Below are 18,155 nucleotides of genomic sequence, written 5' to 3'. Positions count from 1 at the left end.
TAAAGCTACCAATAGGGAACTTAATCAAAAAAGTTTTAATTCAAGAGTTAATCACAAAATCCTTTTAAGTAGCAAGTTTACCTACTATATTCTAAATAATTTGATATACAAAAATATTATTTACACAATTTTTTTGTCAGGAACACACTGGTTATAAAAAGAAGCACACCTACACAAAAACTTGAGTGTGAAATAAAGTAACTGCAATACCAAGTACTGTACTAAAAATTGGGAAATTTACCTCCCTTCTCTCTGCAGTCAGAGGGGAGAATGCCTACTGAATATTAAAAAAAAAAAAAAAAAAGTGAGATAGTCAGCTCACTCAGTGCTTTAGGAAGGTATAAAGTCCAGGCAGCTTACTTGATTTTTGGAGCAACAGCTACAGCTGAACCCAAAGGGACACTGCTAGGGACAAACATAGTGAGGGCAAGATTCTATTTTAAACCCTATTCATCTTCCCTGACAAACCAGAGAAATGTAGGAGTGCTCACACCTTTGAGGTGCATAAAGAGATCTGTAAATCATTATGGGAGCTCAAAGGGAATAACTGTGACAACCCCTCCCTCCCACTGCATTCTGGGACTGACATCTCTCAACAGTGTATTTAATTGCGAAGTTTCAGTCAACACATGATGTTATTATGTTAGATTTTTCCGTAGAGCTTTCACCAAGCATCAGCTTCTTTTTCACAGGAAGAATTCAATCCTGCCCACCAAACCACTTATGCCTCCAGGAAGCTGAGGTTTCAAGATTCTTTCTTGCTTTGGAGTAGAGATTAATGCTGGGTCTGATACAACATGAGACTTGCCACCTGAGAAGGTTTTTCTCCCCAGTAGACTGCAAATACAAAATACACTTGAATCCCTCTTGACTTAAGGACTGAGGACTAAGATTTACCCCAGGAATGCAAGATAGGCTTAACATCTCCAAATTAATTAATGTAATACACCACATCAATAAAACAAAAAACAAACACCACAAGATCATCTACATCATTGCAAAATAAGCATTTGACAAATCCAATGCCTTTTCATGATAAAAACACCCAAACAAACTAGGAGAAGAAGAAAAATTCCTAAATTTGATACAGGGCATCTATGAAAAACCCACAGCTTGGGGCGCCTGGGTGGCACAGCGGTTAAGCGTCTGCCTTCGGCTCAGGACGTGATACCGGCGTTATGGGATCGAGCCCCACATCAGGCTCCTCCACTATGAGCCTGCTTCTTCCTCTCCCACTCCCCCTGCTTGTGTTCTCTCTCTCGCTGGCTGTCTGTCAAATAAATAAATAAAATCTTTAAAAAAAAAACAACCCACAGCTAACCTCATACTTAATGGTAAAAGACTAAATCCTCCCCTCTAAGATCAGAAACAAGGCAAGGATGTGTGCTCTCACCAATTCTATTCAACATTTTACAAAAGGTTCTAGCCACGGCAATCAAGCAAAAAAGTTAAATAAGAGATATGCACACTGAAACGGAAGAAGTAAAACTATCTCTATTGGCATATCTTATAAGTAGAAAACGTATATAAGTTTCTTATAAGTAGAAAATCCTCAGACATCCACTAAAAAAACTATTGGAACTAATAAACTAGTTCAGGAAGGTTGCAGGATGCAAGATCAACAAAAGGAAATAAATTGTATCTCTATATATTTACAATGAACAATCCAGAAATTAAAGTAAGATAAAATCCTTTACAATAACATTGAAAAGAATAAAATATTTAGGAATAAAATTAACAAAGGAAATATGAAGTTATACTTTGAAAACTACAAAATGTTGGGCGCCTGAGTGGCTCAGTCTCTTAAGCGTCTGCCTTTGGCTCAAGTCATGATCCTGGGGTCCTGGGATGGAGCCTGTGAGCTCAGGTTGGGCTTCTTTCCCAGTGGGGAGTCTGCTTCTCCCTCTGTGCCTCCCCCTGCTTGTGTGCACTCGCCCGCTCTCTCTCTCTCTAATAAACAAAATCTTTTTTTTTTTTTAAAGAAAAAAAACTACAGAATGGTGTTAAAAGAAATGAAAGAAGATCTAAATAAATGAAAAAACATTTCATGTTCCTGGATCAGAAGACTTAATAAGGTAAAATGGCAATTCTCCCAAAACTGACCTACAGGTTCAATGTGATCCCTACTAGAATGCCAGTTGGCTTCTTTGCAGAAACTGACAAGCAAATCCTAAAATTCCTATGGTAATTCAAGAGACCCAGAATAGCCAAAACCATTTGGAAAAAAGAAAAACAAGATTGGAGGACTCACACTTCCAAATTTCAAAACTTACTAAAAGGTAGTCAACACAATGTGGTGCTGGCATAAGGATAGAGTCCAGAAATAAATCCATATATCTACAGTCAATTGATTTTTGACAAGGGTGCCAAGACAATAAAATGGGGAAAGAACAGTCTTTCAGCGAATGGATCAAAAACCTAAATGTAACAGCTAAGACCATAAAACTCTTAGAAGAAAATAGGCATAAATCTTCTTAACATTGGGTTAGTCAATGATTTCTAAATACAACACCAAAAGCACAAGAAACAAAAGAGAGAAATTGGATTTCATCAAAATTAAAGACTTTTGTGCCTATAAGGATACCATCAAAAAACAAAAACAAAAAAGCAAAAAGACAACCCACTTTATGGAAGAAAATATTTGCAAGTCACAGATCTGGTAAAAGACTTATATGTAGAATACATAAAGATTCACATTCAATAATAAAAAGACAAATTAACCAATTAAAAAATGGGCAAAGGACCTGAATAGACATTTCTCCAAACATAGACAAATGGCTAATAAGCACATGAAAAAATACTTAACATCATCAGTCATTAGGGGAACACAAATCAAAACCACAATGAGATACATCATACTCACTAGGATGGCTACAAGCAAAAAGATAATAACAAGGGTTAACAAGGATGTAGAGAAACTGGAGCTCTTGTACATTGCGACTGGGACCGGAAAGTGGTACGGCCATTTTGGAAAAGTTACAAAGTTAAACACAGACTTACCATGTGATCCAGTAATTTTACTCTTGGAATGTACCCAAGAGAAACAAAAACATAGATCCACACAAGAAACTTGTACACAAATGTACATAGCAGCATTATTCACAATAGCCAAAAGGTGAAAACAATGCAAATGTCAGTCAACTAATGAGGTAAACAAAATACAGCATATCCATACAATGGAATAGTATCTGTCAATTTAAAAAAATGAATTGAAGATAAATGCTGTAACATGGATGAATCTTGAAAACACTATGGTCAGTGAAAGAAGCCAGTCATAAAAGGCTATATATTGTAAAATTCTATTACATGAAAGTACCTAGGCAAATGTACAGAGACAGAAAGTAGAATTAGCAGTTGCCTAGGGCTGGGGATGGGTGGTGAAAATGTGGAGTGGCTGATATAAATGGGCAAGACGTTTCTTTTTAGGGTGATGGAAACGTTCTAAAATTAGATTGTGGTGATGGTTGTATAACTCTATAAATATACTAAAATTCACTAAATTGTACAATTAAAACAAGTAGATTTTATGGTATGTAAATTCTATCTCAAAAAGTCTGCTAATAAACACTGCTGCAGGGCGCCTGGGTGGCTCAGCTGGTTAAGTGACTGCCTTCAGCTCAGGTCATGATCCTGTAGTGCAGGGATGGAGTCCTGCATCGGCTCCCTGCTCAGCAGGGAGTCTGCGTCTCCCACTGACCCTCCCCACTCTCAGGCTGTTTCTCTCTTTCTCTCTCAAATAAATAAATAAAATATTTTTTAAAAAATAAAAATAAAAAAATAAACAATCCTGCATCTACCTTGCTCTTTCATTTCGATCACCTGTTCTGGGGGAGCCAGCTGTCATGTCATGAGGACATGCAAGCAGCTGTATAGAGAGGTCCCCAAGGCAAGGAAATGAAGCATCCTGCCAACATGAGAGTGAGCTATCTTAGAAGGGGAAGCTCCAGCCCCAGACAAGTAACTCTTCAGATGACTGCCGTCCTGGCCAACATCTTGACTACAATCTCATGAGAGATCCTGAGTCAGAACCATCAAGCTAAGCAACTCCTGAATTCCTGACCCACAGAAATCACGTTGCTTTAAGTCACTAAGTTTTGGGGTAATTTGTTACACAGCAATATATAATTAATACCCCTTCCCTGACCCTCTCTTCAGTGTTAGGCTCTCTCTCCTGATGAAGGACATCTAAGGAAATGTCTTCCCAGCAACCCTGCCTCTCCTAAGCATTTGGTTTCACCCCCATCCCCATGTTCACAGTAGCAGCTGTCACATTAGTAAATCATGATCCCATTCCCTAGCTTTAATTGAATGATCTGAAAGTGGGCATCTGACCAAAGCCAGGTCAATAAGGTCCTGCCCTGAAATTTCTATACCTGAAGTTGTGGGAAAGGCAGTATCTGTCCAACACCTAAAGCTGTAAGATGTAAAACTTGGGGTCTATCAGTAGCCATGTTCTTTCCCATGTGGGAAATGTAGATGGCAGTGGAGAAGGATGAAGCCCATCACATGGAAATAAGGACAGATTCAAGATGAAGGGAGTATAGACAACATATGACTCTGGTTCCAGGGATTTCTGATGCAACCCTGCCCTTCCAATGGGAAGAATGTATCTGTCTTGTGACCCCGCCATCTAAAACAGCACTCAGTACATAAGAGTTAGTGAAATATTTATGAAATAAATGAATGGGTAAAATAATGCAATATCCTTCCAATAATACCCCTCTCTCTCTTTCTCTCTTTTTTTTTTTTTTTTGCTGTTGTTCAACAGAGAGATTCGATTATTTAAAACCTAAAAGTCCTAATCTCTTTTTTGCTACCTTTACACTCTGTATATCTATTATTATACTTATAGCAATATATCCTAATTACTGACTCACATGGCCTCCCCACCCCTACTATCAGAGGGCAAGACATGTGCTTAGTCATTTTTGCTATCATCAGTACCATTTAGCCTAGAAAACCGAAAGTGTCAAGAAATGTATGCTTAACTGATTTAATCAATCCTTTACTCTTCATTCTTCAGTTTTTATAATTAATGTCCCCAATTTACCAACGACCTAACATCTATAAGATACTGAGAAATACAATAAATCTATGTTTGTTGCTCGGTCCTGCATTTTCATCTACTCAATGAATTCATTCAATAAATATCTGAGAACCTACTAGATCCAGGGGCTGAAAATGGACAAAGGACATGGCGTCTGCCCTCAAGAACCCTACATTCTAGCACAGACAAGTATATTGATTATTACAGTACTGTGTGTTAGATGTTATTGCAGATATACACACAGGCTGCTAAGCAGTAGCAAGGGTCATGGGGAGTTCTACTTCAGAAGGCAAGACATACACAGAAAAAGATGATAGCCAGCAATGTGACATAGGCTCAGCCCCAAATGAGTGATTTGTTTTCTAAGTTACATGGGGTTAAACTGCACACTTTAAGAAAAGGTACCACCACAGAGTGATTTTCAGACTCTATATGCAACCAACCTCTCCTGAGTGCCTCGCAGGTGCCAAGCAAACTGCTTCTTCCAGCAGGCTCACATTCAACTCTCTACATTTTGTAGTCGAGAGATGTGAGTCTGAAAGAATGAAGTGACTTGTCCAAGTCTACACAGCAAGTAAGTGGCAGAGCTAGGATTTAGAATTAAGTCTTCCAATTCCATGTCCAGGTACAGCGTGCTACTCAATCTACACAACTGGAACACTTTCCATGTGACTTTCATCGGCTTTTCGTCCATCCCAGAGCATACAATACAGTGTTGGGCACGAATGGGAAATCACCAACTGCTGACTTGATGTGGTTATAATGCTTGTCCACATTTTGAGACGCAAAGGACCACATCAGGTCAAATTTCTTTGGAGCCTATTATAGCATCATGTGCTGACAAGAGTGCAGTTGGCTGAAGATGAGCAAATCTTTCAAGTTATATTTTAACAGGACTTTTGACCACTATATCCGGTCAGTTGTTCAATGTTCAGCAATAAATCAAAATGACTGTTCACTTCCTTTGACAGTTAACAGTACTAATGAATTCAGTATAATCTCACCATCTATCAGAAAAATTTCTAAAACGCAAACTTGAAGGTGATGATTCACATGGTTAGCAGGGAAGGAGAAGTAAAGCAGTACTCACTGCTTTCTACAAAACTAGCATTGTTTGCAAAACCCAGAAACTGAGCAGTTGGTTGACTACTCATAGCAAGTAGGTTGCTCTTTGGTTATTTAGCAAAAAGCTGCTTGTTGCATGCACCATGGTCAGTAGCTGAGGAGCATATGACTTCAAGTAGCTTTTGTGATACAGCATAATTCTACATATATAAATCAGTGAATTGTTACATAAGATTTTAAAAAAAGAAATTCAAAATCTTCACATCAGAGAGCACCTGACACTGAGCCTGGCACAAATCAGATATTAATACTAAATAAATGTTTTCTGAAAAAATGACTTAATGGCCCTTTGAAAACATAAGTTGTCTACTAAACAGAGAGAGAAAAATCAAACCAACCAAATCCATGCAGGTTATGTTAGGAACTCAAAAAGATTATGGGGTAACTAGCTCAAGATACAGAAGAAATTCACAACGACCAAAGGAAAAAAAAAATGTTGAAATGAGTGAACATGCATTTGACATCCCTCTTAAATTAAGTCACCACACTGGCACTCAGTGGAACGCTAACCAGCCATCTCATTAGAAATAAAAACGAAAAGAACAGGTGACAGATCTAACTTTACAATCTGTTCAAAATGGTAACAAGGTGTACTTGGCATATACCTGAAATCTGCTGCATAAGCTCTGTGTCTACATAATAAAATATCTCTATATGCCAAGCAAGCTGAATCATAAACCTTAATAAATGCTCACAAGAACATTGATAAATGTATTAAAATGTATTGTCCAGAAATGAAAAAGTATCTCTAATACCAGACTAGGCTCCACAAATCTAAACCCAACTGTACTGATTAGTCCAAATAAACATTTTCCAAAATGAACAGCTCGGACCCACACAACGAATAAAGTAATCTAACAAGTATAAAGCTTGGGACAACTCTAGTGATCTGAAACGTTAGAACATTAGAACGTGAGCGCTAAAGCGGACTGGTTTAGTCACTTTTATTTAGAGCTTTACATTTACAGAGCCTTCTTCTCAAGAGACCTCTGAAAGAATTCAAGGCCAAGTATAGTATTTCACGATAATTGCAAATAAAAGCGCTCAGACCCTGGAGCCCGCGATCCCTCTCTGCCTCACTACAGACTGGACTGATGAAAAGCCCTGGGGACAGCCATCCCTTGAGCTCGCACAGGACCCCGGCACCTTAGGGGATGGTTCCACAAACCCCAACTGGGACCACCTCTAGGGAAGCAGAGGAGTGGAGGAGAAGCGAGTCAGGCTCCAAAACAAAGCGTCGTTCACCCCACACCGAGGAAGGCGCACCTTTCGACCCGGACAGGATGCAGTGACAGATCTGTCACCTGTGCGGGAAGGGGGCGCGAAGACATCCTCAGAGACTAGTGCCAACAGGCAGCTGTCCACCGCTCCGCGGGCCCCAACGCCCCGCGCCCGCCGCGCATTCCCGGGTTCCGGAAAACTTTCGGCCCGCGCCCCCCAGGGTGAGCCCCCACCGCCAGGGACCCCCTGGGCTCCCCGCGCCCGCGAGGCCTCGCCCTGGCCCGCCCCCGCGCTCCCCACCCTCCGGCCCCGCGCTCCCGGGCCCGCACTCCGCGGTGCTCGCGCGCCCCCGCGCCGGGCCCGGCCGCCAGAGGGCGGGGTCGCTCACCCGTCCGCAGCTCGTGCTTGACAGTGAGGAGCTGCTCTCCCCCGGCGCCGCCGTCCCCGCTGGTCCCCGCGGCGCTGCCGCCGCTGCCGCCCTCCTCCATCTTCTGCCTTTTCCGATCCCGCGGGGTCCTACGCGGGGACCCGGGAGACAGAGGACGCCCGGCCCCTCAGAGCTCTTGCTGCAGCCCCAGAAGCCGGGGTGCGGCGGCTCCAGAACTCGGACGCAGCGACGAGTCTCTTTCCCGCTCTGGCCACACGGCTCGCTCCTCCGCCTCCTCCCCCTTCGGCGGGCACCGCTAGTACCGCGCAACCAAACCGCCCCCTGCTCCGCCGCCTCCTCCTTCGGGCCGCTCCGCCCACAGTCAGCAAGGTAGGGGAGCCATTCTAGCCGCTATCTCTTATTGGGCACAGGGCGCGCGCATCTGTCAACGCCGGCTCCCATTGGGCAGTCCTCTATGACGCTTCAGGGGCCTCCCCGCCCCGCTCCTCGAATTGTTGTTGCTTGGCGGGGAGGCTGGAGAGGGAGAAACGCTACCACTCCGATTGGTGAGAGCTGAGGTTCTGCTCCGCCCATTTCCGCTGGTGCGCACGCGCAGTCAGGACCCCTTCCCTGACCTCCCCAGAACGGTCACACCCCTTATTCCCCAGCTTCGATCTGTTAGTAAACAGTGTCTAGTAGTCAGGAGGCGCTCGGAGTCTGTGATTGGCTATTGCCGAAAGAGGCGGGGAGGGCTGATTGGAACGTGTGGTCCGCCAATCACCGTGGACAGAGGAGGGGCCTGAAGGGAAGCGCTTCCCACACACGTGTTTGCAGACATCGGAGGGTCCCGGTGGGCGATCCCCAGAGGTGTTCCCAGCTGGGAGGCGGCGTGTCTTGCGCTAGTGTGTCCAATACCAGTTAAGTGGAATTTGTGCGGAAATGCAGGTAGTTCCTAGACTTCGCAGAAATTCACAATCCCAGCTCTCCATGAGGACGTTTGCAAAGGATAGACATTTCCAATTTGTACGAGATACATCCAAGGCACCAAATGGATACAGAGATTAATAAAATACAATACAATCCCAGCGCCTAAACAGCTTCCAATACAAACATGAGAAACAAGTTGTATATACACAGGAAAGATAAAGCAGAATTTGAAACAAAACGGTCATACAGAGAATCGCACAGATGTCAATAATTATTCTCCGTAGGGGAGCTGGGGAAGGCTTTTAGGGCAAGGAGGAATTTGAGATAACCAACTCAAAGGATGGGTAAGATAGAAATACCAGCAGCAGACACTTCATGCAGGAATGGTAACTGTGAGCATCAGCCTAGAGGTAGAGAAGGCAAGGAAGGGTTAAGCAATTGATAAGACTGGATGGAAGTATGACCCAAGAGAGAGCTAAAAAGGTAAGGTGATGGAGGACAATGGAGAACTTTGACTACTGTGCTAAGCAGATTTTATTTAGTACAGGTTGGGGAGTCCCAAAGAGTAGTTGCAATAGCAAAGCTGTTCTTTTGGTAGTTAGCTCCAGTTAAGGTGAGAGGATGGACTGAGGACAGGAGAAAGACAACAGGGCAAGAATACTGTTGCAAAGATAGAACTGTTAATCTAAAAAATAAAATAGCCATTTATTTTACCAGCAAAAGGAATTATTCAGGAATAGCAGAGAATTACAACTTGGGATGCACAAGCTATGGTAAAACCATAGACAAGTCCAATAAACAAAGGAGAGGAATTTTTTTCTGGAGAAGAAGGAGGAAGTTGGCAGGGGTTGTTTTGAAGGAAAGTCCATTGGAGAAGAGCAAGAGTTCAGGGTGATGATGGTTTCTCATTGGCTGAGTTGCAGTTTCATGTAGGAGAGGCAGTGTACATCTTTCCCTGTCGGAGCCTGTAACTGAGGATTCTTTCCTCTTGTGTATTCACCTGTTGGAGTCTGTAACTGCCAATTTCTTCCTCTAATTGCTGTGAAATAGTAGGTTCCCCTTCTCGCCTCCTCTTTTTTGATTTTCGCAGAATTTATGGGGGCCTAATTTCTGGCAGTGGACCTGAGAATGGGAAAAGGGGAAGATTAAATAAAGATGGGCACTTGGATGTATTTCACATAGAAGTGACCTTTTAAACTAAGCATGGATTAGGTCAAAGGTCAGCAAACACTTTCTCTAAAGGACCAAGCAAGAAATATTTTAGGCTTTGCAGGCCAAGTGGTCTCTTTCACAGCTATTCAACTCTGCTATTGTAGTGTGAAAGCAGCCATAGACAATAAGTAAACTAATGGGTATGGTCATGTTCCAATAAAGCTTTATTTATGGACGCTGCAGTTAAATTTCACATAATTTTCATGTGACAAAGTATATTCTTCTTTTAATTCATTTTAACCATTTAAAAATATAAAAGACATTTTTAGCTCTTGGGCTATAAAAAGGCAGGCAGTAACCAGATTTGGCCTGCAGGCCATAGTTTGCAGACTCCTACGTTAGACTGCCATGGAAGAGAAGGCAGAGAAGCCTTGACAGCCCCTCCAGGTTGCCTGAGCAACCTGGGCTTACCTGCCTGGAACATTTATCCCACTAAACCAGGACTGCCTACTCACTTGCCTTTCTCCTGCACAAGTAGTGTGCTATTTGGAACCAGGGAATGACTGCATGCAATTGTTCATTTGTTCACTCAACTACTTTTGCACTGGCTATATACCAAGTATTGTGAAAGACACTAGAAACACAGTGGAAGCAAAACAGATGTAATCCTTGCTCTCATAGAGCCTACAGTCTAGAAATTGAAATAAATATTAAGTAATCACATAAAGAAATGCGAACTTTCCATAATGATCATGCTCTAAAGGAAAACAAGGCTGTTACAATAAAATATAACAGGGGGGCCTAATTTAGGTTGGAGGAACTTGAAGACCTTAATAAGGAAGTATTATTTAAGCTGATTCTTTAAAGATGAGTAGTTTTTAACCAGGATGTGGCAGAAACTGGCCTGGTGCTCACCAATCTCATTTCCTCTTCCTGGACACACAGGAAAACTACTTTCCCCCCCCCTTTGCAGTTAGGCGAGGGTCATGTGACTGTGATCTGGCCAATGGGTTGTGGACAGACATGATGTGTGCCATTTCCAGGCCTGGCCAGAGAACCCTGTTCTCTGTTTTGAATATGGGGGTGCCACCTCAAGAAGAGCCACCCTGACCTACATCAGACTGTGAGGTGAACAGTAAATAAACCTCAGGTATAAGCTACCAAGATGTTGGGGTTGTTTGCTACCAAAGCAAAATCTAGCCTATCCTATTTCACAAGGGAATTGCTGGAGGGGGAAGGGTAGGGGAGAAAATTTTAGGACGATGCAGATGCCAAGTCCGGAGGCAGGCAAAGAGTCTATGTGTGTTAGGGGTTGAGAGAAAGCCAGTGGGGCCATAACACAGTGATCAAGAGATGAGGTCGGGGAGAGGGAGGCAGAGACGCAATCATGAAGTGTATGGGAGGCCTTATTAATATTTTTGGAGTTTTTCTTGTGTGAAGTCCAAACCAATGGAAGGAGTACAAACAGGAGAATGATATAATGGAATGTGATGCTCAAAAGGCCACTGCGGTTAGTGTTTGGAGCCTAGGCTGGAGGAAGCAAGAGGGGACACAGGGAGACCGGTTGGAAGGTTATCGCTGTAGTATGGGCAAAAGATGGCAGTGGGTGCAGTGGATATGGTAAGGAATGGAATGTTTCTAAATATGTCTTTTGGACATTATAAAGGATTGGATTTGCTGAGCGAGGAAAAGGGGGTGCCTGACATGGCACTGAAGTTTTTTAGCATGAGCAACTAGGCGGATGGAAGAGGATGGTGGTATCATTTAATAAGAGGGATGAGTTAAAGGAAGAGCACATTATCAGAGTGAAGATCAGAAGTTTTATTTTGAGACATCCAATGCCAGTATTAAGGAGCTATGTGGATATATGAGTCTAGAGCTCTGCAGAGAGGTCTAGGATGGAGTTATAAATTTAGGAATCGCTGGCAGATAGATGGTATTTGAGGCCAGAGAGATGAATAAGATTGCCTGGGGCAAAAATGTACAGAAGGAAGAAAAGAAGAGCCAAGGACTGAAGTCTAAGGAATTTCAACACTGAGATGTTGGAATGAGAAGGTAGAGCTGCAGGTGTAGGAAGAAAACCCACAGAGTTTTGTGTCTTGGAAGCTGAAGTGTCTCAAGAAGGAGGGAGGGGCCAGCTGAGTCACATGCCCTGAGAGGTCACATAAGATGAGGTCTGGAAAGATCCTGTGAATTGCCAACTCGGGTGCCATTTGTGACAATATCCAGAGTGGTTTGGGTAGAGCAAATGGGAGGTGAAGGGGTAGAAATAGTGTGTGTGGACATATTTTTCCAGGAGTTTTCCACTGAAGGAAAATAGAGAAGGAAGGCCCTAGCTGGAGGGACCCAGGGAAGTTTTTTTGACGTGTTTTTTTTTTCCTTTTTATTTTCAAAAACTTTTTAAATTGCAAAAGAGTTGCAAAAACAATACAGTTTCCACATACCCTTCGCTTAGCTTCCTCTAACGTTAATATGTCACATACCACAGTTCAATCAGTAACACTGAGAAATTGACATTGGTAAAATATTCCTAAATTATAGACTCTACAATTTCACCCCTTTTTCCATAAAAATGATTAAATTTTTTAATGGTTGAAAAAGAATTAAAAGAAGAATATTCCGTGACTTATGAAAATCACATGAAATTTAAATTTCAGTGTCCATAAATAAAGTTTTATTGGAACACAACCATGTCCTTTCTCTGTGCCTGTATCCAATTCAGGATCCTACATTACATGTAGTTGTTATGGCTCTTCCTCCAGTCCTTGGCAATTCCTTCATCTTTCCTTGTCTTTCATGACCTTAACTCTTTTGAAAAGCAATGGTCAAGTATTTCGAAGAATGCCCTTTGATTTGAGTTTGTCTGATGTTTTGTTATGATTAAATTTGAAGTAATGCATTTTGGGCAAGAGTAACAGGGGTGATGTGCTCGTTGTCAATTCACCACATCAGGGGTGCTAGAAGTTTATATTCTTATTACTTGTGGTGTTAACCTTGAACATTTGTTTAAGGTGGCATTTGCCAGATTACTCTAAAGGTGTTGTTTTTCCCATTGTAATTCATTAGTATTTGGAAAGTGCGTGAGATACTTGTAGACTGCACAAATACTTTGTTTCTGTTTAAACTTTCACCCACTAATTTTAGCATCCAGTGGTGGATCTCGCCTACAGCAGTTATATGACAGGATAATCTGTAGATGGTAGTTTTCTATTTGACTGTCTTTTAAGATGAGAAATACTGGGACATGTTTGAGTAGTTATGAGATAGGTGGACGGGGAGAGGTAGGAGAACCAAGGAAGAGAATCTCTTAAAAAGTGGGTGAGGCTGGGGACCTGAGCTCACTGAGAGGTTTGCCTATGAGTGAAAAAGGTTCTTCACTGTGGCTAGAAAGAGGGAGGAGGGGCCGGAAGTGGGCAGGGATTACCTTGTAGAATTGGGGATAACTTGGTCATCTCATCTCAATATCCCCTGCTTCTAGAATATGCCTGAACTTGGGGATGTTTTTTTAAAGTTCCCTAGTGGGGCGCCTGGGTAGCACATCGGTTAAGCGTCTGCCTTCAGCTCAGGGCGTGATCCCAGCGTTCTGGGATCGAGTCCCACATCAGGCTCCTCCGTTATGAGCCTGCTTCTTCCTCTCCCACTCCCCCTGCTTGTGTTCCCTCTCTCGCTGGCTGTATCTATCTCTGTCAAATAAATAAATAAAATCTTTAAAAAAAAATAAAGTTCCCTAGTGATTGTTAGGTAGAACCGATTTTGTAATGTCCAATTCTAATGCACAGCCATTAGAGTAGAGGAAGGTAAATGAAAGCACACTGGAGTTTTGAAACAACAGCAACTGCTCGTAAGTAGTGATGGTGCTAGATAGGGTAGGAAGAAAAATAACAAATCAGTGGTTGAACACACCAAATAAAATGGGTGGGAGGAGCTTAGCTAACAGTGATAGAGAATGGCTTGGAATCCCAGGAGGATAAGCTGTGGAAGGCACATGAGACAGTGGGTGACGGTCTGGATGTCACTTCTGGAATTAAGGAAAATATCACTGTTCCCTCTAGTACTGAGAGATGGACAAGTAGTGGAGGCAGACCTGTTTGTGAAGAGGCTGGGAAAGGGATGGAGTCCAGGAGAACATCAGTTTCTGCTAAGGCCAGAAGAGTGACAGAGAAAAACCTTGAAAATATGTTTGTTCCCCTTAGAAACTGCCTTTCATCAGGCTTTCTGGTTCCTGGTGCCAGAATGCCCCCCCACCCCGCTCACCCCTTTATCTTGTGGGCCTGTGTCTATGGTTCCATGCCGTGACCTCCCTTGTCCTTAGCATGGGGGAAAGGGTGGAAGCAAAGTTGGGAAGGACCTTCCTTCGTGTGAGCCATTAGAGCTTCATGACCTCACCATTCATGCCGTGTAAGCAGGAAGCTCCCCATCTTTGGATTTATAAGATTTAGGGAGCACCAGAGGCTTTCCACGTCTTGCCCCCTCTAACTGACTCTATCAAAACACTCGGATATACACTCAGAGAGGAAAGAACTCCTTTCAAAAAAGTCAAAAGTGACATTATCGACATCTTGAGTCTGTTTTTGACCTGGTCAGAGCCTCCTCTGTGTGATAGAGATCCAGTTAATGTCAGGGAGTCACTGCAGGATACGGAGACCAACAGTTAGGGGGTGTAAGGTTCATACTCTCGGAAGACACCATCCACTGCTGAACTTGACATATGGCCGCTGTTCTCAGAAAGGATGTTAGGAAGGCACCCACACCTGGAGTCCGCAAACGGGAAGGAAATTCTGTGAGGGGGCAGCAGCATTAAGGCAGTTCTGCACTCTACCTTCTGTTGTCCCAGATACGAGCTCAGAAATCCTTGAATGTGGCAGACGTGGAGTGCTGGGCTAAGCTGGAAGATCTGGTCTGAGCGCCGGCTGTGTGGACCTGTGCCAACGGGTGCACAGCAGGAGAAACTTGAGAGCTGTGCACCTCACAGACGCATCCAGTGAAAGGCAGTAAAGATATGTTTACCCCCCACCTCCCCAGCACCCCCCCAACCCTCAAAATCTGCTGGAAGCCACGAAAAACAAAACAAAGCAAAAACACAGAAAAAGCCCCGTTTTTAATGAAACAAGGAAACTCTCAAAACCTCAAACCGCAAACCATGAGGTTTGCCTGCCAAATACTGTAAAATGGGTACTGAAATTGGTGAAATGCTGAGAGCCAACACTCACTGTCTCCAGCCTTGAATCAGGAAACACCTTTTCTTAGATGCTAGTGTCACAGTCCCAAGGGACCGAGTCACTGATCCTTGAATAAGAGTGGGGTTTCTCGAAGGCCAGCAGGCCTTGTATTACTTGGGGAACAGGAAACAAGTTTAGGTGGCACATGGACAGTCATTTAATTACATCAAACAGCATAATGAAAAAGTGACTCATTGAGAGTTCTCGTTCACTTGTGATTACATCGAGAAGAAAGTCTTGGTTTGGTGCCAATGGTCTTTAACTTATTTCGAGTTTGTAGTCATTTCTCTTTCTAACCAGGAATATGTTGGCTCTCAGACTCCGCTTCCAGCAGACAACTGTATCTAACTAAAACATACTATCATTGCTTTGTTTTCATTGCATTTAATAGTTACTTCCTATTTGTCACAAACGGTACTGGCTTTTCATTTCTGATAGTGATGTGCCCCCTTTTTAAGTAGGTAAAAATTAGGAATTGATTCAAAGAACCTTGATTATAATAGAGGTGATATGGAGATGAAGCAAAAATTGTAGAAATAACTTAAATTTAGATATGAGTAACAAAGTCCAAGGACCTCACAAGAGAAACAGGTAGTGTTGTAGCCAAGAACCAGGATGATAGCAGGGAAGGGCAATGCCAAGAAGAAACCAGGCAGATGCTCATTTTTTTCTATTGTCTATGACTTGGCCTCTACACCAAAGGAGTCTTCTGGAGATGATAGGGTAAATGATGGAGAAGGAATTGCTAGATTATAACCCAGAGCTTAGACTGAGAGTGCTGTGCTGGGGGCCTCAGTAACCTCTTCAGTGCCCACATTTGAGAATTCAAGAGACATTCTCTCACGGAGAAGAAATTAACAGATTTGGAAACACACCAAAGGAAGCTCCCAAGTGCCTCAACATTTTTCTTCCACCCCTTCCATGTTATTCTTTAACAGAATGCCCTGGGGCCCTGGTTAGGGGTCAGTTAAGCGTCCAACTCTTGGTTTCAGCTCAGATCATGATCTCAGAGTCATGAGATCCAGCACCACGTCAGACTCTGCCCTCAGCATGTTGTCTGCTTGAGATTCTCTCTCTCCCTCTCCCTCTGCCTCTCCCCCCCTCTAAAGTAAATTTTAAAATCTTAAAAAAAAAAAAAAGGAAGAAGAAGAATGCCCCATCTCAGTGGGGAAATTACAAAATTACAGAAAAAAATCTCAAAGAGGAGGTTGAGGGGTACAAATAAAGAATTATATAGCAACAAAAGATGATGGAGCTGAGTGGCAGAGCTCAAGAAAATAGAGAGAGGAAAGCCACTTGGAAATCATACAAATATGGCGGCTCCTGGATGGTTCAGTGGGCTGAACCATCCAACTCTTGATTCTGGCTCAGGTCATGATCTCAGAGTCATGGAATCAAGCTCCATGTCGGGCTCTGCGCCCAGCTCCGAATCTGCTTGGGATTCTCTCTCTCCTTCCCCCTCATCCCCTCCCCCGCTTGTGCATGCTCACTAAATAAATAAATAAATAAATAAAACCTTAAAAAAAAATCAACCAAAACTAAAATGAGCACAAATAAAAAATATAATGGAACAATGTGGAAAGTAATAAAGAAAAATTAAAAATTACAAAAATGCGATCGTTACAGAAAATAAACAATGGAGACCTAGTACATGAGTCATTGGCATGCCTGAAGAAGTACCCAGAACACACGGAACAGAAGGAACTTAACTGAAATGAAGATTGAGTCAGCAGGTAGAAAGCACACACTGTGTCAAGGTAAAATTTGTTCAGAGTGAACAATAATGAAATATACCAGATAAAAATAATCGAGGGGCACCTGGGTGGGACAGCGGTTAAGCGTCTGCCTTCAGCTCAGGGCGTGATCCCGGCGTTATGGGATCAAGCCCCACATCAGGCTCTTCCGCTATGAGCCTGCTTCTTTCTCTCCCACTCCCCCTGCTTGTGTTCCCTCTCTCACTGGCTGTCTCTCTCTCTGTCCAATAAATAAATAAAATCTTAAAAAAAAAAAAACCTCGTCTACCAGCCTAACAACCTGTCTCTCCTGTTCAACTTCCCCGTAACAAGGTCCCCGAGATGCCGCGGCCACTCTACCCCACCCGACCGGAGGAGAAGCAAGGTGGAGACAAAGCAGAGTAGAAGGAGATCACAGTCCCCACCAACACTAGCTGAATCTCTGGGGCGCCTGGGTGGCACCGTGGTTAAGCATCTGCCTTTGGCTCAGGGCGTGATCCCGGCGTTATGGGATCGAGCCCCACATCAGGCTCCTCTGCTATGAGCCTGCTTCTTCCTCTCCTACTCCCCCTGCTTGTGTTCCCTCTCTCGCTGGCTGTCTCTATCTCTGTCAAATAAATAAATAAAATCTTTAAAAAAAAAAATCGAAAGCCACACCTAATATTAAATGACAATAAAGCAAGCTCTACAAACGTTAGGAGCATGAAGATGTGATTCGTGAATTTTGTATTCTGCCAAGTTGTCCATTAAGTATAAAGGCTATTGGCAGTCAATCTGCAACATGAAAGAACTCAGGGTTGCCACATTCTTAAAAAACGTCCTTTATACTGAAATGCAGTCAACCAAGGGATGAACCAAAAGAAATCAAGAGCAGAATTAAGGATTTAAAAAAAATATCAAAGATGAGTTTTGAATCGTTTTAAATATGGAATGAAGACTAAACAGCTGTGGAATTTATGGTTAAAGAACAAAATGTAAATACTGCAATGCTTACACTTTAAAAATAATTGTATACTGAACAAAAATTGGGAAGTGAGGGAAAAGTTGCAGTGGGAGGAGCTGGAAAGATGTACATTTACTCATCTTTAATGGTAGGGAAATAATCATTGCAGGTTTTTAAGCAAGCATGGTTCCAACTTCTTGATGATTTTTATAATAGCTTTTCTTATCTTCAGAGGGGATCTTGTAAGATTTTTTGTGGTATAGAAACATTCAGTGCAAGTTCAGCAACTTCTGTTTTACTTCTGTTTCTTTTTCTATAAGATTAATTTTAATCATTTTACTTAAAAGTAATTCGCAGGGGCGCCCAGCTGACTCAGTTGGTAGAGTGTGCGACTCTTGATCTCAGGGCTGTGGGTTCGAGA

General features: G+C 42.8%; 1 protein-coding gene and 2 long non-coding RNA genes across 4 annotated transcripts in view; 1 reads left to right on the top strand and 2 right to left on the bottom strand.

The window, feature by feature from the left end:
• The window catches only part of RPS6KA5 (ribosomal protein S6 kinase A5), a 178,833-nt gene extending 170,926 nt beyond the window's left edge, over positions 1-7,907 (bottom strand). For both annotated transcript variants that reach the window (XM_040641535.1, XM_040641536.1), the window contains exon 1: positions 7,782-7,907. In XM_040641535.1, coding sequence (XP_040497469.1) covers positions 7,782-7,881 — 100 coding nt within the window. In that variant the 5' untranslated portion in view covers positions 7,882-7,907. The remainder of the gene's footprint in view (positions 1-7,781) is intronic.
• A 105-nt stretch (positions 7,908-8,012) lies between these two features.
• LOC103670270 lies at positions 8,013-17,479 on the top strand. The gene is made up of 3 exons (XR_570532.2): positions 8,013-8,150; positions 16,685-16,815; positions 17,125-17,479. It is a non-coding gene; the product is annotated as an uncharacterized LOC103670270 (long non-coding RNA).
• LOC103670264 lies at positions 9,374-14,827 on the bottom strand. Its single transcript, XR_570521.2, has 2 exons — positions 14,659-14,827; positions 9,374-9,809 (listed from the first exon to the last, which is right to left on the bottom strand). It is a non-coding gene; the product is annotated as an uncharacterized LOC103670264 (long non-coding RNA).
• Positions 17,480-18,155: the final 676 nt, after the last annotated feature.

This window comes from Ursus maritimus, unplaced genomic scaffold (genome assembly GCF_017311325.1).
Source record: "Ursus maritimus isolate PB19 unplaced genomic scaffold, ASM1731132v1 scaffold_25, whole genome shotgun sequence".
Taxonomy (NCBI): Eukaryota; Metazoa; Chordata; class Mammalia; order Carnivora; family Ursidae; genus Ursus; species Ursus maritimus.
Note: the sequence above shows the minus strand (reverse complement) of the source record. Positions and strands in the feature narration are given on the sequence as shown.